Source organism: Nomascus leucogenys, chromosome 6 (genome assembly GCF_006542625.1).
Source record: "Nomascus leucogenys isolate Asia chromosome 6, Asia_NLE_v1, whole genome shotgun sequence".
Lineage (NCBI taxonomy): Eukaryota > Metazoa > Chordata > Mammalia > Primates > Hylobatidae > Nomascus > Nomascus leucogenys.
In genome coordinates, this window is record NC_044386.1 from 31,982,562 (window position 1) to 32,005,238 (window position 22,677).

General features: G+C 39.1%; 2 protein-coding genes across 2 annotated transcripts in view; one reads left to right on the plus strand and one right to left on the minus strand.

The window, feature by feature from the left end:
- RAD1 (RAD1 checkpoint DNA exonuclease) overlaps window positions 1-22,677 on the minus strand; it is a 22,845-nt gene continuing 168 nt past the window's right edge. Inside the window, exons 2-7 of the mRNA XM_030813963.1 lie at window positions 8,514-8,723; window positions 7,785-8,054; window positions 6,562-6,670; window positions 4,646-4,904; window positions 2,304-2,402; window positions 1-2,001 (exon numbers count right to left, since the gene is read on the minus strand). Coding sequence (XP_030669823.1) covers window positions 1,818-2,001; window positions 2,304-2,402; window positions 4,646-4,904; window positions 6,562-6,670; window positions 7,785-7,985 — 852 coding nt within the window. The 5' untranslated portion in view covers window positions 7,986-8,054; window positions 8,514-8,723 and the 3' untranslated portion in view covers window positions 1-1,817. The remainder of the gene's footprint in view (window positions 2,002-2,303; window positions 2,403-4,645; window positions 4,905-6,561; window positions 6,671-7,784; window positions 8,055-8,513; window positions 8,724-22,677) is intronic.
- BRIX1 (biogenesis of ribosomes BRX1) lies at window positions 8,472-18,761 on the plus strand. The gene is made up of 10 exons (XM_030813962.1): window positions 8,472-8,999; window positions 11,457-11,568; window positions 12,911-12,954; window positions 15,270-15,340; window positions 15,594-15,643; window positions 15,747-15,820; window positions 16,053-16,103; window positions 16,185-16,286; window positions 17,928-18,056; window positions 18,301-18,761. Exons 1-10 carry the CDS (start codon window positions 8,841-8,843, stop codon window positions 18,568-18,570), a joined length of 1,062 nt encoding a protein of 353 aa, XP_030669822.1. The 5' UTR covers window positions 8,472-8,840; the 3' UTR covers window positions 18,571-18,761.

The window sequence follows — 22,677 nt, forward strand, 5'->3', positions numbered from 1 at the left end:
TTTAGTAAAGTCATTTGTTTCCTTCTTGAATATATACACTTTAGAAAATTCCAACTTCTTTTGTAGTCGCTAGGCATGCTGAGATTGAGACACTTACTAGTTATCAGGTACTGACCCTGGCCACCTCCCAGAACTGTCCATATGCCTGGGAAGCAGTGCCTGCCATTGTGCTGGAGTAGCCTCCTTGCAGCACACTTTGCTGTAATACTCTCCAAACCAATTTTCTCTAACTCTATGTGACCTATATTAAGGTAGGGCATTCCAATATATCCTCCAATTTTGGTGAATACAATTGAGTGGTTCTCAACAATGAATAGTTTGGCACACTTTTATTTGGGGGAGGTGGTGGTCACAATGACTAGCATCAGTGGGTGAGGGCCAGAAAGGCTAAATGAATCCTGTAATGGGATGACAGTTTTTTATCCTAAAGAACCGTCTCACTGAAAAGGCCAATAGTGACTGTCTGTGGAGGGACACTGAGCTGTTGTCACCTGGTACAGTAACAAAGACAAAAGCTTCACTTTACTCATGTAATTTTTTCTACTAGACAGTAAGTCAGATAATTTTAGTATTGTATTTTATTAAATATATTTATATGCCACAAAAATTATTTTAGTGACAACTACTAGGAAAGTACAAAATCACTTAATAACTGGTTTTCTACACTTTGATTTGTCAAGAAACTAATAAGCAAATGGAAAGTAATAAGTACTGATTGCAGTTACTTACTACAGTGAACAGTTTTGAGAAGAAGAAGAAAACCTGTAACACTGAAAATTGCTTTATATCCCATTCATAGATCTCTTCAAAAGGTTTACTTTAAAAATAAATCACATAAAGAATTGTTCAGACTTGTTTGGTGATGCCTCAACTTCAGAACATTTGCAAGGAAATCACATGTAAAAGCAATCATCTCAATACAATTAAATGCTATTAAAGAAAAAAAAAGTTTCCTTTAAAACAGTGGTTCCCAAAATTTAGCAGGCATCAGAATCTCCCGAGTGAAGCTTGTTAAAATACAGAATGCTGGCCTCCTTCCCGGAGTTTGCTACAAGTTTTCAGGCCATTCTGATGTTGGTGTGGGCACAACACTTTGAGAACCACTACTTTAAGATCTAGTCTCACAATGCCCATATGCCTTTGCTTTTTCTAATAGTAAATAAACAAAAGAACATTTCAGGTAGCTGCATCAAACTTTAAGCCTTTAGATTCTTTTTTTTTTTTTTTTTTTTTTTTTTGAGGCAGAGTTTTAATCTTGTTGCCCAGGCTGGAGTGCAATGGCATCATCTCAGCTCACCACAACCTCCGCCTCCCGGGTTCAAGCAATTCTCCTGCCTCAGCCTCCCGAATAGCTGGGATTACACGCATGTGCCACCACGTCCGGCTAATTTTTTGTATTTTTAGTAGAGATGGGGTTTCTCCATGTTGGTCAGGCTGGTCTTGAACTCCTGACCTCAGGTGATCCGCCCACCTCGGCCTCCCAAAGTGCTGGGATTAAAGGCTTGAGCCACCAAGCCCGGCCACCTTTAGACTCTTGAAATGTTATGTTGGCTCACAATTATTCCCATGAGTTCAAAAGACAGAACTAAAGGACAGTCCTGAATAATCTATGACTACATGAAAACATTTATTTACATACCCTCTACAAAATGTATTTACAAAACAGTAACTATTAGGGTAAACGACCTTACTCCTATCTTCCCCATTGTGCTGCTTCTCTATAGAAAATCCAATATGAAATTACAAAGAGTACTGTACTCAGAATAAGAACTTCATCTATCATAAATGTACACATAGATATCAGTGAATTGTCATACTCAAGACTCAGATTCAGGAACTTCTTCATCAGGGCAGCAGTAATATTCCACAAAACATATTTGTCCATCTTCATTTCTAATCATATACTGTAATGAAAGGAAACCTCTGTTATCTGTCCGAATAGATACCTTACACGATAGGACTAATGCCTTTGTAGAGGGTTTCAGTAAGGAAATCTTGTATCTGTAGAAGAAAAAATAAAACACTGTTATATCAACACAGTGAACACTGCTCAGAACTCCCAAGGACAAAAAGTAGCAAATCTAAGAATAAAATCAATTTATCCAATTTGCTAATATTTTCTCGTTTTAAAATTCATCCACTGTTAGAACCCTACATCCCCTAGTAAGTCCAGCACTCTACTATTCATTTTTATAAAATGCTGTGCATTTTAATTAACAGATTGAAAGTGTTTTTATTTAACAGAAATCTGGTATTTAACCTCCTCTTTATCACCAATGACAACCTCTATATTAAGAACTGACCTGTTGACTTGGGTCTGATTACAATGAAATGCTTCCATCAAATCAGAATCTTTGGGATAGTCAAGGTGGGAACTTCCTGCATTTCCAAAAGTAGATAACCTATAGAAAATGATTACCTCATTTATTCATTCATCCAAAAATAAACCACATTAGGATCCAAATAAAGAAAACACTTCCTTAAGAAATTCATACTAGTGGGTGAAACAGACATGTACACAAATGGTTACAATACACGATAACAAGTGCCATAATAAAGCTCCCACTAGAGTTCAGGGAGTTCAGGGCAACTAATCAACAGCTTTGAAGAAAATCAATTGTAAAAGGAAAAGGGTAGGGGACACTTCAATTTCATTACCCTAATCCTACTCTGAAAATGACTTTTCCACATCCTTCAGTCAGAAATATATAACAGGAGAGAGAATTGAGGACTGATGGAAGTCCTTGATCTAAGTCAACTGCAACCCTTATGTCTGTTCCCAATCCTACACCTAGGAATTACAGCTTTTCTGTATCTTAGACTGCTCTTAAGGCTATTTCATGGTTTTCCTCACTTGGTAATACCAGAAGTTATTTGTAAACAATTTATAAGTGTTAATACGCTGATTTAATCTGCAAGAACTTCTGGAGCATTTGCTGCAGGGTTAACACGTTGTTAAGTATTATATGAGCATGGTGATAAGATCCAGGTTGGTTTTCCCTAAGCTCCATTTCTGCCTCCTGTCTTCCAGGTGTTGGTTTTCCTGGGGTCCATCTTTTCTTTCTTCTAATATAATCTCTCTCTCTGACCCGTCTCATCCATACCCAGCCATGATGATGGTTCCCAAATCTAAATTTCCAGTCTAAATGGATCTCCTGAGCACCCTAACTATATATCCAGCTGCTCCCTAGTGTCGCAGGTACTTGAAATTTAACATATCCAGGAAAAAATTTCAACTCCTACCTCCCTACCACCAAATTGTTTCCCATCCTGGAGATGAAAGATACTATGGTCCATCTAGTTACCCAGGCTGAGAGAGATCACTGAGAAGATCCTCTAAAATACTGTTTAAGTACCTGAATTTTTTACTTCATTCCGCTGCTAAAGTAGGGTTTCCAATTTCCATTTTGGTTAACTTTCTCAGAACTTGAGCCAAATTTTTAACTCCTCAAAGTCATGAGAAGGGCCTGTGATTCTTTTTCTTTTTTTTTTTTTTGAGACAGAGTCTCACTCTGTCACCTAGGCTGGAGTGCAGTGGCGCAATCTCAGCTCACTGCAACCTCTGCTTCCTGGGTTCAAGTGATTCTCCCACCTCAGCCTCCAGAGTAGCTGGGATTATAGGCACGTGCCACCACGCCCAACTAATTTTTCTATTTTTAGTAGAGACAGGGTTTCACCACGTTGGCCAGGCTGGTCTTGAACTCCTGACCTCAAGTGATCTGCCCAATTCAGCCTCCCAAAGTGCTAGGATTACAGGTGTCAGCCACCGCACTTTTACAGCCGGGCCTGTGATTCTTCTAAAGTAGTTACAAAAAGAATACCTTATTCCTTTTATTCCATATGTATTTAGGGCCTTTAATATTCTGACATATTTCAAAAAGAGAATATTTAGATCCTCTCTCTAAATTGCTAGAATCTCTAAACTGAGTCTAATCCTGAAAAAAGACTTGTGTTAAAGTATCAGGAACAGCTTTTTTGACATTGTACTCCTGCTGAAAACTGCCCTCCCTTAGGAAGCCAGCCTTGAGCAATCCTCCCTAAATCCTTGTACAGCGTTTCCCAGGTGTCTCTGTGTACTATCTTGGTACTTAATGGTTTGCTGTTTTCACATATCTTGGCTTCACCTTGGTTTTAAGCACACAGTAGGTGATCAACAGATACTTAGTGAATGAATGAACCACGTGTAGAAAGGCGTCACCTTGGTTTTAAGCACACAGTAGGTGATCAACAGATACTTAGTGAATGAATGAACCACGTGTAGAAAACATCTTCTTCTGCATCCTGAACTAACTTGAAAAAGATACCATAGTACAAACACCCTTTCCAAACACTTAAACCTGATTTTCCTCATGATGTAACCTGACCTATGACAGTAAGTAGTAGTACAATGAAAACACCACCAGTTTATAAATTAGGGGACTGGGCTTCTCATCTAGATGCCACCACCACCTAAATATGAAATAGTGAGTTAATCTTCCTGGGTCTTAAGTTTCTTGATCCATAAAATTATGAGGTAACAGTACAAGCTGTCTAAAGTTGTGAAAATTCTGAAAATGTGAATAAAAATTTTGCATCCTAAGCAAATGTCTAAGTGGGAAGATGGAGTACAGACCACATTAACTATAACTGCACTGCTCTCAAGTACCTGAAATAAGGCTTGTCAGGAGACATGGTAATTTGTAGGACTTCACTTGTCATATCCAATTCAGAAAATGCTTCACGGAGCCCCTCTGACTGCAGAATAATTTTATTAATAACATTGGTGCTGCAGAAATCAAAGTCCAGGGTCTCCTCAGGTTCCTGTGTATTGATTTTGCAGACTGTCACCACTCCTCCTTCTTCCAGGAACAGCATCAAAGGGTAACCATAACCTTGGTAACACATCCGAAGTGCAGTTAAAGTCCCTGCAATGGAAAGAAGTCATACTTGGCCTTAGCTTTATAGCTCTGGGTTCAGCTTCTTCTTGAAATGATACATAAAATTTCTCAAGAATAATTTATTCCGCCCAATTTCTCGCATATATGTATCTCCTCATAAAAAGGGATGACATCTTCCCTGATGACAGTTGTGTGTAGACAATTCCAAAAATACAAGAAAATTGGGAACCAGAACAAAATGTAACATAATTCTCTGGAATCATTTTCAGGTTGTCATAAACACCTCAGAAATAGCTTGTTGATTTTATATACATACAATTTCAGGATAGAGAATCTATATGGATCAACACAGCAAGTAATTAAATTGCTGCAGAACAGGGTATGCTATTCCTTGAAGGTTCAATGTGTGTAACAGTGGATTGCTATCATCTGTACTGTAACATCAGTGTACTCACTATGACAAGGATCCTTCCAACTTTTCTAACTGGGAGATATTCTTTATATTTCCTCGAATTTTAAAATAAAAGAGAGAAAAAGAGGGTTGTTAATGGTGGTGTAAATTTTAACTCTGCAAACCACTAGAGGGAAGGAGGAATATGAGGATATTCAAACTCCTTCTTCTTACTAGATTGAGAGCCACAGTGAGGAATGGAAGATGACAGATGCTTTTGTGAAAAACCAGCTGGAGAACGCTGTATTAGAAAATGTATAATTAATAACAGTGGAATTGTCTGTGGAAAATTAAAATACATTTTTCTGGAGAACGATATTGAATTTTTCCTAGCTAATCTCCAGGTTGCTTTCCTATGAAATAAAATCATTCTTCTGGGGATTCCTTATAGTTTTATACCCACGGCAATTCAATTTTACCATTCTTAAAAATAATTCCCTTAACAAATAAAAAAATATATATTTTAAAGAAAATCATTTGGCAGCCGGGCGCAGAGGCTCATGCCTGTAATCCCAGCACTTCGGGAGACTGAGACAGGCAGATCACCTGAGGTCAGGAGTTTGAGACCAGCCTGGCTAACATGGTGAAACCCCATCTCTACTAAAAATACAAAAAATTGGCCAGGCGCGGTGGCACGTGCCTGTAATCCCAGCTACTCGGGAGGCTGAGGCGGGAGAATCACTTGAACCCGGGAGGCAGAGGTTGCAGTGAGCCGAGACTGTGCCATTGTACTGCAGCTTGGGCAACAAGAGAGAAACTCCGTCTCAAAAACACCACAAAATCATTTGGCAAAATAGACATAACTTATAAAATATGGCTTAAAAGAAACAAGTTTTGAACACAGTAAACTAGGAGTCAGAACTGGCTTTCGTTTTTCTCTGCCACTAACTAGCTGAGTAATTCTGGACAAGTTAGGGAAAAGAAGCAATTAAAACATTTCACAATGTTAAAGATATTTAAGACATGTCCAAAGTATTCTTTTGGCCAGTTCGAATTTAAAATCCCTCAAAGCCTTGTAAATTAAAAAAAGATGAATGTAAATACTTTTACAGACATGAAAAGAACTATAAACACACTTGCAATTAACACTGTGAAATGTTAGAACCCATGACTGTGGCCACTGACGAATTGGCATTCGCTTTCTGAACAAATGTTTATATTCCAAATAACTTCCTGTATTTTTCTGACCACTGTGTATAACACTTTTATGTCTTTATACTGATAGTAGTTTACCTGGCATAGGACTTGATCCAAAAATAGATAAACAGTCTAAAAGGACAGTTAAATTAATTCGAAAAGTAACAGACTCTTCCTGAACTTTAAACTCCTGAAATATTCCAGCCTATGAAAAGAGTAAAAATGAAAATTGTTATATAAAAGAATGAAAACTAATAATATAAGGTCCTAGATTACACTTTATATGTTTAAAAAATACAATACTGTGCTAATCCCATGAGAATAATTTCTGATTAGCAATCAAAACATCTTAGAGACATCCTTTGAAGCATCCTTATCTCCATTCCTGGCTCTAAAACTATCCCTCTGTGACTCTCCCTTGTCTCGCTTTTGTGCCTATCACTACTGCCTAAGGTCACTTGGAAAACAGACGAACGACTTGATAATGCATGAGCAATATTAGTTTCAACTTTTATTATTATTTTTTATTGATACGGGGGTCTCACTATGATTACCCAGGCTGGTCTTTAATGCCTGAGCTCAAGCGATCTTCGTGCTTCAGCCTCGGTCTCCTGAGCAGCTGGAAATAACAGGTGTGAGCCACCAAACCATGCCCCCACATGAGGACAAGAACCATGTCTCATTTACCTCTCTATCGCTGAGGTCATGCTGTGCACTTACGTGTTAAAAACATGCTTAGTTGAACTTGCAATCCTATCTGAACCACACAAATATTACTTTGGAAGAACAAAAATTCTATTACAACCAGTAAAGGAAAAAAATACTCTTTAGTAATAGCATATCACAGTGGTAAAAAGAGCATATATTCTGGAAACAAATGTTCAGGGTTCTTATCCCAATTCAGCCACTTAACAGCTGTGGGACTGTTGGCAAACCATTTAAAATTGTACCTCGTTTCCACATATATAAAATGGGAATAATAACAGAACCTACCTTACAGGACTATTGTTAAGATTAAATAAGTTAAACAATAAGAAGACTGTAGCCTAGCCAACAGTCTAGTTTAATAAACTTTAGTCACTACTAACCATATCTCTGTAAAACAAGATGGGAAAAGAATTTGTTACCGGGAGAGAAAAAAAATTCAAGTAATGACGTTTTGTTCTCTAACTTAAGACTACTAAGTTATTTATCTATTATTTATTATGACTATTGACAAGTTATGACTATTATTTATTTTGTCTATTGAAACCTTCGGATTTCATTAAATTGCATTGAGAATATCTATGGCACAGGCTTAAAGGCGCCTACTTCCATACCTGAATAAAAGCATTTGCTTGCACACACTTTGCATTTTCCACTGTTACTTTGATACCATTTTTAGTTGCGAAACACGTGGCATGTTCTCGGAAATGAATAGCTTTCAAGATAGTGGAGAGATTCCTAACGTTGTCAAGGCTGGCCACAAGGCTGTACTGATCATCCTCCTCGTCTTGGATCTGTTGGGTCAGAAGGGGCATCGTCCACTGCGCATTCGGCCCCGAGGGATGCTCCTGGGGCCAATACCTGCTCAGCGGATCGCCAAACACCTGAAGGGATTAGACAATGAAACTCCCATCAGTGCTGGCGAGGTCCGGCGAGCTCCACCTGCGCTGAGAGGTGGAAGGCGGCTGGAAGGCGGCTGGAAGGCTGAACTCGGCTGACCAGGCCGAACCCCACCTATGTCACATAACTGTAATTCTGGGGGAAAATTATCTAAGCTACGGTTTCCTCGTCTCCGTAAGAGGACAATAACGTGAAAAGTTGTGAAGAATGAAGACACGCAACTGACACGGTATCTCCCGGCCAAACAGGAGTTACAAATCCGCGGGGAGTCGGTTTTGTGCAGCCCGCGCCACTAGCCTCGCCTCCAACAAAACAGGCGATGGCGGGGCGGGCCCGGAGTGTCCAGATGATTCCCCAAGAGTCCCAGACAAGCCCATTCATCAGCCCGCCCGCGGGACAGCATCGCTTACTAGTCTCAGGGTCCCCGAGTCCGGAAACCTTACCTTTGCGGTGGGGTCTGGACGCCCGAGAGCCCTTCCCAGCAAGTTCCTGAGGAAGAGCGAAGCGGCTCCTAGGAATCGCGGAGGAAGTGAAGCCGGTCCCGCCACTCTTCAGACCAGCCCTCCACCTCGGCCACCGTCACCACAGAGCTGAAGGAGGCCTAGAGAGCCGCGCGTGCCGCGCCACCGAGACCGGAAGGAGGCACCACAGACCTGGAGGACGACCGCGGAGCGGAGCGGAGCGCTTAGAGCCGCTGAACCATAGAGATCGGAAATAGGAGCGAGCGGCAGCGACGGAAAGGAGGCCGAGAGCGCAGGCGGCGAGGCAAGATGGCGGCAACCAAGAGGAAACGGCGTGGAGACTTTGCAGTTCAGGCGAAAAAGCCAAAAAGCAACGAAAAAGATGCGGAGCCGCCAGCTAAGCGGCACGCCACAGCAGAGGAGGTGGAGGAAGAAGAGAGGGACCGGATCCCAGGCCCCGTTTGCAAGGTAGGAGGGGATTGCCCCCGGGCTACACCTGCGGCGGCGGCTCTGTGCGCCTTTTCTTGGGTTACTTACTTGACTACATCTCTGCTTAATTTCAGAGTAGCCCGGGTGTTAACGGTAGGTCGGTTTTAGCAGTTCTCCCGGCCAGACTGGGCACGGAGTTTGCAGCTAATCCTTGTGCACGTGGCCGCCTTCCTGGAGGCGGCGGGTTTTAAAACCTTTACCCGGCCCACGGGGAAGCGACTTACAGGGTGCTCAGATCCAGCGTTCTGTCTTCCTACTTGTTCAGTTTTTTTTTTTTTTAATGTTTTTGGAGAGTAGTGCTTTTCCTTGGTTATTTCTCGCTATTGAGTATTTCTCCAGTGATTAGTATGCCCATATCATGCTATAGTCAGCCACTCTTAGGAATCCTGAAGTATGTTAGGTGAGCCTTTAAAAAGTTGTTGCCCTTGGGACTGTGACTCTGACTTGTTAACCAGGTCTTTAACTCAAGAGATAATTAAAAATAGACTAGATACTATGAGCTTTACCTGTTTTCAACAGACATTGAATGTACCATGCATTGTACGAAGTTAGGCTTCCTTTGGGTTTGAGATTGCAACGGTGACTAGAATGTGACCTCTTCCTCCTGAAATGTTGGAGTTTAGGAGGAAACTTAAGAATTCAAATAAGTTGATGGTTTTTATTCAAAAGAAGTGCACACAAGTTGTTGGAATTAGCTTTCATTTAACTGAGAACTCTTCTTAAGCTGGACCGAATACTGTGAACAAGGATTATCTTTGACATTAATTTGTGCGTCCTCCGCACTTAGCATAGTACTCAAGCGCGGAGTAGGTGATAAGTAAATGACCCCGTGTGGTGTGATGGCAAGCTCTAGGAAAGGAGTGAGCTCTGTGGAATGAAAGATATAGTAAATTCTAGCCCCGTTATTAACAGCAACATTCTGTGCTCTTTTCTGACCTGCAGATTGGGGTGCGGGGGGAGGGAATATTTACTTTTTATGAAACATAAGCTGGACTTGAACACTTCCAGTAAATGTTAGTGTTCTCACTCTTCCCTTAAGGAGCTAGATAGTATCTATAATCTGAGCCATACTTTGATACATTCTATGGAAATGCAGGAGATAGAAATTATTTTTACCCTAGTATAATAAGATAAAAGAATCATGAAGGATTTAGCCTTTAAGCTGCATGTCAGAGGAAGTGTAGAATTTTGACATTCAAAAATGAGGGGGAACACTCCAAGGGAGAAAAAAAAAACTGATGAAAGACTTTGATGTAGGGAAATGCTGAAAAATGTAAAAAATAGAACCAGATTGGATTGCAGTAGGCTTCATTTGGGGCAATAATGATGTAGACATGCAAATCTATTTTACAATTCAGTGTCGAAGCTATGTCATTTGAACTGTGTTTAGAAAACTCTGGGAAGTAAGGATGTGATGGAAGTATTACTTTAAAAATGGCCGGGCGCGGTGGCTCACGCCTGTAATCCCAACACTTTGGGAGGCCGAGGCGGGTGGATCACTAGGTCAGGAGTTCAAGACCAGCCTCGGCAAGATGGTGAAACCCCGTCTCTACTAACACTACAAAAAAAAAAAGTCAGCCAGGTTTAGTGGCGGGCATCTGTAATCCCAGCTACTCGGGAGGCTGAGGCAGGAGAATCACTTGAACCTGAGGGGTAGAGGTTGCAGTGAGCCGAGATCGCGCCACTGCACTCCAGCCTGGGTGACAGAGTGAGACTCCATCTCAAAAAAAAAAAAAAAAAGTAAACTGTTGAAAAAGCTAGTCAACCATATCTATTGGAGGTGCTCATGTCTGGGAAGGTTGGCCATTTAGGAGTTTTGCAGTTAATATAAGATTCTAAATAAGTGCAGTGTGAATAAGAAAGGATTAAGAGTTGTGGGAAATTATTATGAGACCTCTGTCATGGAGAGCACAGAAATAAAAGAGAGGGCTAAGAAAGAACTTTCAGGGTTGGGAGGAGGAATTGGAGAGATCGAAGTTGAAAAACAAGAAAGAAACCAAGGAGGGCATTTCTGGGTGGCAGATGTGGTCAGTGAATGTTGGTGAGAGATGAAATTAAAGGAGGATGGTTTGACTTGCTACTTGGAAGCTCTTAAAAAACAAACAGGGCCAGGTGTGATGCTTCTCATCTATAATCCCAGCACTTTGGGAGGCCAAGCTGCTTGAGCCCAGGTGTTGGAGACCAGCCTGGGCAACAAAGGGAGACTCCCATCTCTACAAAAAAAAAAACAAAAAAACCTACCTGGGCATGGTGGCACATGCCTGTAGTCTCCAGCTACTGCAGATGCTGGGGTGGGAGGATCACTTGAGCCCAAGAACTTGAAACTGCAGTGAGCCGTGAGCACTTCAGCCTGGGCAACAGTGTGAGACCCTGTCACAAAACAAGATCAGTTCAGTATGAGATTTTAAAATCTTTTAACATTTTCTTTTTCTTTAGGGAAAGTGGAAAAATAAGGAACGGATTCTCATCTTTTCTTCCAGAGGAATAAATTTCAGAACAAGACATTTAATGCAGGACTTGAGAATGTTGATGCCTCATTCTAAAGCAGGTGCCTTTATGTCATATACTTTAGAAATTTCTATCTATAAACTTACCTATTTTTATGTTTTCATTTATTTTATATATTCTTCATTTGTTCAGTGTTTTCACGAAAAAAACACAATGCCTTTTATCCTTTCAAGTGCCACAATTTTTCCAGTTAACATTTCGTAAGACATCCTTTAGATTTCATTAGGTAGTTTCTTTACTTTTTAAAACAGATGTTCTAATATTATTGAAACATTTCTTGAAGGTCCAGGAATGCCTTCACTGTAATGCTCCTGAAGGTCCTGAGATAGGTGGGATGGTTTGTCCTAAGTGCTAAGGACTGCCATGTGTTGCTTTTTGGGCCTTTTTTTTTTTTTAAACTGTTTTTATTGGACAATGGACCTGGGATAGAATTTGAAGCACCTTTTAAGTTGGAGTCAGAGCCTATTTCTAAATGCCAGGCTATTTATTTATTTCTAAGCAATGGGTTATTTTACAGGCAAGAACGGTATGGCCGGGCATGGTAGCTCATGCCTGTAATTCCAGCACTTTGGGAGGCCGAGGTGGGTGGAACACTTGAGTCCAGGAGTTCCAGACCATCCTGGGCAACATGGTGAAACCCTGTCTCTACAAAATAAAAAAAAATGAAAAAAAGTAAAGCAAATTAGCCAAGTGTGGGGGTCACTTGCCTGCAGTCCCAGCTACTCAGGAGTCTCAAGCAGGAGGATGGCTTGAGCCCAGGAGGTCAAGGCTGTCATGAGCTGTGATTGCACCACTACATTTCAGCCTGGGCAAGGAGCAAGACCCTGTCTCAAAAAAAAAAAAGTCTGGAACAGTGGAGTGGCAGCGCCGTCATATGGCTGTTGTGCTTATGTTGAGAGGTGCTTTGGGTTTTTTTTGTTTTTTGTTTTTTAGTTTTATAATTTTAACTTTTATTTTAGATTCAAGGAGTATATGTGCAGGTTTGTTACAGGGGCATAAAGTCAGTTGTCTTTGACACCTATGATTAAAAAGTGAAAGATATTTTCATTGAAACTGGTTTCCTTTAACATAGTCTTTGGTTTGTGAGAATTTTCCCATTTTTGAAAAGGATTCCTAGAATACCTAAATACTGAGAAACACTGCTTACACTATAATTTCTAATTCTTACAGACTATATTTTACTTACTTTCTTTACATTTACAAAGAGTCAAGATTTTTTAAGCGATTGTTTCCAGCTCTTGTTTTGAAAATTAGTAATAAAATCTCCTTTAAACTGAAGAGTGTAAAAACACTTCATTTTCTAGATAGCATATGTGGTTTGATTGAAATAACTTTGAAATCACCTTTAATTTACTTGCTTTTTCTTTTTTTTCTTTTTCTAGATACTAAAATGGATCGTAAGGATAAGCTCTTTGTGATTAACGAGGTAATTTTGGAAAGTAATTGCAATAAAATATTTTAAAAACGTTAACAGTGGCTCATTTCAAAAATAAGTCATTCAATGACTTTAAAAATTGTTTTGTAAAAACTATTCAGACACATTTTATTAACTCTTCAATAACTGGTCTTCCAAATTTTTCTCTCTCACAGTTTAGTGCTTCAGCCATTTCTGTTTGTTTTGTCTGAACAAGCATATTGAAATTTCCTCAGGAGAAGGATTATGTCCCATTTTTTAACCCCATAGTGTCCAGTATTATGCTAAATCCATAGTAGGTACTCAAAAAATTATCAGTCAACATATATAAAGTAAAATAAGTCCATTAAACATATATATATATATATATATAAAAAACCCACATGGTAAAAAGTGTTTTGCCAGTATTAAAAGTGATTTGTGTAGAACTGGCTCTTAAGGTATTACAAACTAGGAATAGGTTACATTTTCAAAGTATTGTTTAAGATACTACACTTACGTGTATTTTTTTAACCTCTGGAAGCACAGAACAAATTTACATTTTAAAGCAAAATTTTCAAAACTTAGAAGAATTAGGATCATTTTTTCACTATTAGCCTTCTTTAGAGCACAAATTTTTGAACCTCTGCTGTAATACCACATTATTCTATGTGCTGTAGAAACTGTTTAACAGAGCAATGTCCCTGTCATTATGGAACTTATACTCTAGTAGAGACAGGCCATAAACAAGATTTATAATTTCAAGTAAAGATAGGAAAAATAAAGCAGGTTATAGGTTTTCCACATCTGAGGCTAGACCGGAAAAACCTGTTCAAAGGGATGGTGTTTAATATTTGAGCAGAGACGTAGTGAAGGAGAAATATGATAAAAGATCATCTAGCTAGAGAAAATGGCAACTACAAAGGCCCAGAAGTGACACAAACTTCCTATTTTTGTGTTTATTCTAAGACCAGTAAGAAACAAAAGATTTTTTTTTAAGTTATTAGGGTTTGTTTATTTAACTGGTGTTGGAGACAAAGTCTCACTCTGTTACCCAGGCTGGAGTGAAGTGGTATGATCTCAGCTCACTACAGCCTCTGCTTCCTGGATTTAAGCAATTCTCCTGCCTCAGCCTCCTGAGTAGCTGGGACTACAGGCACACACCACTATGCACAGCTAATTTTTTGTATTTTTAGTAGAGACGGGGCTTTGCCGGGTTGCTCAGGCAATTCACCTACCTTGGCCTCCCAAAGTGCTGGGGTTACAGGCATGAGCCACCTCATCCAGCCATAAGTTGTTAGGTTTAAAGTCTTAAATAGTTTGGAGTTTAAGAGTACTATATTAATTAGAGTTTATGAATACTACAGTAATACAAGACTTCACTCCTGTAATGTTTTTATATCTTCTCAAGTGTGACTTTTGTAAGCCTTCAAGATGTTGAAGTTTAATTTGAAATAGGTTTTATATACTTAGGTTTTTCACCCAATCCCTTAGTGATTTTATGGAACCAAATCACCAGAAATGATAGTATAAATGAACAACTTAAGTTTTGTGATCTTAAAATCAAAAAGCTAAAAAGTTAAAAACCAAAATCATTAAAAAGGATGTTTTTAGTTCTATAAGGACTGGATTTTCATAAGATTGGCTAAGAAAATTGATTATGAAGGATTAACATAAGATTAGTTGTAGTATGCCTTATCCGTAGGGCATCTATTTTTAGTCTTTGTAGTTTGTAAATGGGACTATGGGCAGAAGAGGTTCCTGGCCGGGCGCGGTGGCTCACGCCTGTAATCCCAGCACTTTGGGAGGCCAAGGCAGGCAGAACACCTGAGGTTGGGAGTTCAAGACCAGCCAGACCAACATGGAGAAACCCCATCTCTACTAAAAATACAAAATTAGCGGGGTGTGATGGCACATGCCTGTAATATCCCGGCTAGTCCAGAGGCTGAAGCAGGAGAATCTTGAACCTGGGAGGTGGAGGTTGCGGTGAGCCGAGATCGTGCCATTGAACTCCAGCCTCAGCAACAAGAGCGAAACTCTATCTCAGAAAAAAAAAAAGAGAGGGAGCTTTCCAGTAATCAGAAGTGGGACCATTTTAGATGCTAGGCCCAAAAATATGATAGATAATTTCACCCAAGATATGGGCAGAGCATCTAGTTTACCTTGGGTAGAATACCTAAGAGGAACTTTAAAGGTTCCTTCTGTGAATAAATAAATGTTTAGGCCTTTGTAGCCTATTAGCCTGGTTAGGTATTTTTGAGATAATCTAGATGATATTAACCACACATAATTACTTTAGTTCTCATTTATATTATCTACTTCAGTTTCCTATACTTTGCTTCCTTTAGGTTTGTGAAATGAAGAACTGTAATAAATGCATCTATTTTGAAGCTAAGAAAAAACAGGATCTCTATATGTGGTAAGAGAATGTATTAAGATTTTGGTTAAACTCATTTAAGTGGAGTTGTTCGTTGTACCTTTTATGTTATAGACTCCTAGTCTTTCATGTTAAAGGTTGAGAATGAAGCAAACTTTTTTGATTTCACAAAACTTGATACCTTTAAAGAAAATTAAATATATGAATATTATAAGCATATTATTTATGGTGAATAGGTGGTAAGCATTGACTACATTCGCTAATTAGTTGAAAAAGCTTCCTCCATGTCTTTCAGGCTTTCAAATTCACCTCATGGACCGTCTGCTAAATTCCTTGTTCAAAATAGTAAGTTGACTCAATAAATTTTTTAGATGAGGAAATTAAAAATAATCTTTCGAAATAGTTGTGCAAAAGTTATAACTTTGTGTTTTTGTTGTAATTTTTCTAGTTCATACTCTTGCTGAACTAAAGATGACTGGAAACTGTTTGAAAGGTTCTCGGCCCCTTTTGTCTTTTGACCCTGTAAGTTTCTCATTCAGTGTATGAGGTCTAATTTTCTTATCTGGCATGGTTGTTTTTAGTAGATATAGTTGTGTTATTCAATTTAGTTTTACCCCCACCTTGATTTTATGGATTATCAGTTCTTTCAGGCACATTTATAATGAGGTTATAGCCAGTTTATAGAAACAAATGAGCAAACAGTTTTAAACAAGGCAGTCTACTGTTAAATAATATGCTTACCTCATTTTTATAGGCTTTTGATGAATTACCACATTATGCTTTGTTAAAAGAACTCTTAATTCAGGTAAATATCTTTTAAATTAGCTCTCCAAAATATACATGATATATCTTGGAATAAGGAACTAACGTGCACTTTTTTAACTAGATCTTTAGTACACCACGGTATCATCCCAAAAGCCAACCATTCGTGGACCATGTGTTTACTTTCACCATTTTGGATAATAGGATATGGTTTCGGAACTTTCAGGTAAACTTTACTTGATTTTTATTTATACCTTTTTTATAAATTGAATTAAATTTATTTATTTATTTATTTATTTATTTATTTATTTATGTTTTGAGACAGAGTCTTGCTCTTGTTGCCCAGGCTGGAGTGCAGTGGCACAATCTCGGCTCACAGCAACCTCCACCTCCCGGTTTCAAGCTTCTCCTGCTGCAGCCTCCTGAGTAGCTGGGATTAAAGGCAGCCATCATCACGCCTGGCTAATTTTTGTAGTTTTAGTAGAGACAGGGTTTCGCCATGTTGGCCAGGCTGGTTTCAAACTCCTGCCCTCAGGTGATCTGCCCGCCTTGGCCTCCCAAAGTGCTGGGATTCCAGGTGTGAGCCACTGCACCTGGTCTAATTTTTTTTTTTTAGAGATAGAGTGTTGCAATGTTGCCTAGGTTGGTCTTGAACCTCCTGGCCTCAAATCATCCCTCCTCAGCATCTTGAGTAGGTGGGATTACAGGTGTGAGCCACTGTGCCTGGTCAATTTTTAATTAAACTTTTAGATAAGGATATACAGGGTTTGCATACACAAAAAATGCAAATAATTCTTTTGTTTTAAATAGCTTCCTTTTCCCTAAGGAGATTGCTGCAAGTAACTTTGTACTGTCTTATATCTTAGGTGATATCTACCTACTTCTATTCGTGACTGTTAGTTGATACAGAGTATGGATTTCCTAATAAGCCATTATATATTTAACTTTATAGAAAGGGAATAGCTTGAAGATCCATGAGATACTTGGGTTCCTAATTTGTAGAAAGTGCTGTAAAGGATACAGTGAAATAGAAGTTTCTCTCTAAAAGCTTAGAAGTTTCTCTCTAAAAGTACCTCAAGGGTTAAGGCCTAGCAAAATGTAATTGCTATAGAAGGCATTCAGTGGCAACTGTTAGATGATGAGTCATACAGTGACTCATTCAGGAGAAAAGAAGAGGTGATTCTAGAAATCTTGAAGGAGGAGTTTGGCAAGGTAAGTGCAGAAAGATGAAGAGGTGGAAGAGAACAGCAAGAACAAAATTTTAGACAGTATATGACGTAAACTGAGCTCTTTTCTGCATATTTTATATTGGATACCTGGCATGTGAGTTGAACACATCCTCCTACCCTCTGAGGGCAGACATGCCTGAACTAATAGATAACAAATATTTGTTATTCAGAAGTTGCCTTTTAATTCCATAATCAGTAGCTATTAAATAAATTTGACCACATATCCTTTTAATCTAACTTGAATTAGATTTATAAAAACAATTTAGGGATTGATTTAAGTTTCAAGAGTTCCTCCATAATGTGCTTTAATACATTTTGTTAATAGTGGTTACTATTTTAAAATGTGTTTAACCACACTTTTTCAAAGATATATGCATTGTGAGAGCAAGATGTGAACCAAAATCTAATTACTCAATTTTAAAAGAACACAGCAAAAAAACATTTTTCCATGACAACTTCCTATAAGTACCAATAGATTTCAGAAAATATTGATGATTTGGCATTTATTAAGTTTCACCCCCACCTTGATTTTATGGATTATCAATTCTTTCAGGCACATTTATAATGAGGTTATAGCCAATATACCTTTTAGGAATAATGTAACCAAACCAAAATGAAATGTTTCCTTTTTATTAAAGATCATAGAAGAAGATGCTGCTCTTGTGGAAATAGGACCTCGTTTTGTCTTAAATCTCATAAAGATTTTCCAGGGAAGTTTTGGAGGACCAACTTTATATGAAAATCCTCACTACCAGTCTCCAAACATGGTAAGCTGTCGTGTCATTCAGTAGTCTTCAATGTACCAGAACCCTTTGGCCAAAATGATTCTGTGAAGTAATTGCTGTTTTATTATCTGTGAAACCGAATTTGGTTTTTGCTGCATAGAGACTTGGAAATTATTCCTTTTTTTTCATGACACTGGCTGAAAGGATATATGGTTCATAACTGAAAGTCTTTGCCTTATATAAAATGTTTATTTTTATTTCAAAAGCATCTAATTTTTTTTTTTAGCATAGGCGTGTCATAAGATCCATCACAGCTGCAAAATACAGAGAGAAACAGCAAGTGAAAGATGTGCAAAAACTGAGGAAGAAAGAGCCGAAGACTCTTCTTCCACATGATCCCACTGCAGATGTTTTTGTAACGCCAGCTGAGGAGAAACCAATAGAAATACAGTGGGTAAAACCAGAGCCAAAAGTTGATTTGAAAGCAAGAAAGAAACGGATTTACAAAAGGCAAAGAAAAATGAAACAGAGGATGGACAGTGGGAAAACAAAATAAGTCAATGGAAACCTGGTTTGTTTTTCAGTTACCTTATATTTATTTTGTATTCAATGTGTAAATACTTTTATTATCTAATACTATCTTATGTCTAATTAGTGTAGCATTTAGAAGAAAGAAAAATTAAGATCTTAAAATCAGTGATTATCTTTTTCTAAATAAAATATCACCAGAATTCATCAATTAATTTCTGATTTCTTTTTAAAGTTTGTATTCCTAAAAATGTAGCATACTTAATGTAGCCTGTTCTCTTGGGTTGGAATTTTTGGTTTAGCAAAGGTGAAATTCAGACATTTATTAGGTCATATTATTTGTAAAAACATTCAACACTTTGAGAGCATCGGTTGTGGATGGTAAAGTAGGAGTAGACTGGTAGAAAGGAAGGCATTTCACTGAAGTTTACTTAGTCACCAGTTGATGAAGCCATGGAAGAACTAACCTCTGATATGTCACTTCAAAAAAGAGTACATTAAAATGTTGAGGTTTTGAGAATCAAATGCGTTAATGGCTGTGTTGAAAGCACTTTGTAAATTTTTTATTTTATTGTATTTTATTTCTGAGATGGAGTTTCGCTCTTGTTGCCCAGGCTGGAGTGCAATGGCGCAATCTCGGCTCAACGCAACCTCCACCTCACTTGTTCAAGTGATTCTCCTGCCTCAGCCTCCTGAGTAGCTGGGATTACAGGCATGTGCCACCAAGCCCGGCTAATTTGTATTTTTAGTAGAGTTGGGGTTTCTCCATGTTGGTCAGGCTGGTCTCGAACTGCCCGCCTCAGCCTCCCAAAGTGCTGGGATTATAGACATGAACCACCATGCCTGGCCAAATTACATATTTATTTTAGAAGCAGTGTGTGTAGATTACTTATTTAGAAAACTAATAGTAAAAGGAGAAAAAAATAGGACAGTTGTTAGAGGGGATACCAGAACATTTGAATTTTTCCCCACATGAAAGAGAAACTGCCTATTGTGTAAGGGGGCACTAGGCTTAAGATCTTATGGGTAAATTAGTAACATGGAAAGAAAAGATTCTGAGTACCAGTGACCGTGGAGGTAGGTGGCTGCTGACATGGACAGATAGAAATACAATAATATATAACATATATATCTAATGAAATGACACATGGTGTTTCATAACCTGCTTTTTTGACTTCACACTGATTATTTTTCTATGTGTTTGTTCTACATGTTTACTTGCTAACTGTGTAGTATTCTGTGTGCCAAAGCTATGTAATCAGTATTTTCAGTTTTCCTCCTTTTTTTGCTGGTATCGATGCTTGTAGTGAATACTCATCTATATATGTTACATGTCTTTTTACACAACACTTTTGGTTTCCTAGAAGTGCAACTTAGGTTAAAGATTATGAACTCTAGGCTTTTTGCTTGCTCCCTCCACCACCATAACCTCACTAGAGGCTATTAGAAGGTTCATTTCCTTGTCCCCTTACCAGTTTCACTATGCATGAAAGAATTTGTCAATTTAATAGGTTAAAAAAAAAAAAACACCTTTTTTTTTGTTGTTGTTACTGATTTATCCTTTTTGACTGGACTAATCATGTTTGTTTTTCTGTAGTAGGATTGTCTTTTACTGATTTTGTAAGCGCTTTTATATAGTAAGTTTATTATAGATACCTTTCCTAGTTCACTTACATTTTAATTTTATGTCTTTATTATTTTAAGTCTTTAGGCAGAATGATCAATATTCATGTTTTTTTTCCTTAAATTTTTTGTTAAGAACGACCTTCCTGAGTGTTTAATTGGCTACTTATCTTGAAATAGTCCAAATTAGGAAACTTGAAATCTTGAAGTCATCTAAATTATGCAGGTAATTCATGTCAGAGGTTCACTTGAAATACTTGTATGTGACTAGGGCCAAATCTGGTTAAATGGAAAAAAACCAAAGTGGCTATTATTTAGGCAGTTGGATATAGTCTTGGATAAAAATAAGACAGCCGTATTCAGAATTTGTTTTTAAACACATCTCAGGAACAAGTTAATATAGGTTATAAACTAGATCAACAAGTTGTAAGTTTGAGTAGAGATACAAACTTGTACTTTTGATGTGTGCATTGTGGAGTTTTGGTGTAATTTCCAATTTCACAATTTTCAATTAACAGTTTCCATATAGAGATATCCTTATATCTCAAATTCCCTTTCACAATTATATGGATATCTTATTTGAGAATTCTTCTGGAATGGATCATCTCTAAAGTGGTCATTTAAAGGGCACCAGTTTAATAAAAGATGTTCCTTTATTTATTAGCGGCAGGGTCTTGCCCTGTCACCCAGGGCTGTAGTGTGGTGGTGTGGTCATAGCTCACTGCAGGCTGTAACTCCTAGGCTCAAGTATTCCTGCCTCAGCCTCCTGAGTAACCAGGACTACAGGCCCACGCCACCATGCCTGGCTCTTTTTTTTTTTTGTAGAGACAAGTTCTTGCTATGTTGCCCAGGCTGGTCTTGAACTCTTGGGCTGAAGGGATCCTCCCGCCTCGGCTTCCCAAAGTGCTGGGATTGCAGGCATGAGCCACCACGCCTGGTCAAGATGTTCCTTTAGACTGAAATTTATATCTAGCATAGTTACCTTTAATTATACAATGTTATAGGCAAAAATCCTCCTTTCTTCAGAAGGTAAAAGTAAGTGATTCCTAGAGGCTGTATCCAAAACCAAATTAAGTTGGAGGGAGAAAATACTCCAAATTAAGTTGGAGGGAAAAAAATACTTTCCTTGTCCGTTTTTTTTGTCCCTCCCCTCCCCTCACCCACCATCCCAATTCTGTTCTCAGGAGGGGAAAGGTTTCATTCTCCCCCAAACTCAGACTTCTCAATCCTTATCCATTACCAATTTACCAACTAACAGACTGTAGAATCTTCCTCTGGAAAAAGGGAAGTGTATGAATTCTGAGTAGTGAGTTGGTTGGTCAGTGGCGTGTGAAGTAACCTGATGAAGCTTAGCATGGGTTTCTTTTATTTTACTGGGGGCAGCATATTCGGGAAGAGAAGGATAACCTTACTAAACCTCTTGGGTACCCCAACCCTGTGCAATAGATATTAGCAACATAGCTAACCATACATGGTTAGTAAATACAACCCACACCTAACTGATGCATGTAAACAGTCCACATTACAGTGAAATATATTGGTGTATTAATGCATTTTAATAACTATGGTATTATTTTGATAACCTTATCAAAGTGTTTGGAATAATTGTGCAGATCTTCCATCTTGTAATGCAATGTAATACAGCTAGTCAGATCAACCAAAACCTACCAGTTAAATACTATCCTTTAACTGCTTTCTTAACCTAAACCAATCTTGGAAAGGTAGGATTAGAGGCCAGAAAGTTAGGATTAAAGAGTGATGGATGGATAGATCAGCACAATTTCATCCATGTTGGTGGTAAGGCTTTTCATTATTTTTAAGTGTGTTGATGCTTCCCTTTTAAATTTTTTCTGCTTAAATAATCTAACTGTCCTTGCTCAAGCATATTGGTCAAGATGATCAATACCAGAGATCTTAAGTGGCAGCTGAAGAGAATTAAAGAAATTAAAAAAAAAAAACCTGGTATTCAGTCCAACCGAATTCTATTATTGTATTAGTTGAGGAGGCTTGAGCCAACCACTTGACCACTTGGAGTCTGAATCGCCTCATCTATAAAAACGGGGATCCATTGAGAAATTATAATCAGGTATTTTCCAGAATCCTCTCCCATCCCAGCTCCTATCTCCCCCTTCAGTCCTCAGGTCGGCTGCCACTCACACTGACCGCCATCTGTGCCCCTCACAATGACACCAGCGTGGCCCTGCCTCCCACCCGTGCGGCCCCGCCTCCCCCCCGCGCGGCCCCGCCTCTCACCCCGCCGAGGCCACGCCTCTCACCCCGCCGAGGCCCCGCCTCTCACCCCAAGGTCCCGCCTTCCTCCTGCTCTTCCCAGCCAAGGCCTGCCTTCCTCCCACGCGGCCCGCCTCTTTCCCCGCCAAGCTCCCGCCTTTCTCCTTCGCGGCCCGCCTCTCTCCTCGCCAAGGCCCCGCCTTCCTTCCTCGGGGCCCCGCCTCTCACCCCGCCGAGGCCCCACCCCCTCCCGCGCGGCCCTTTCCGGCACAGAGCCCACCCC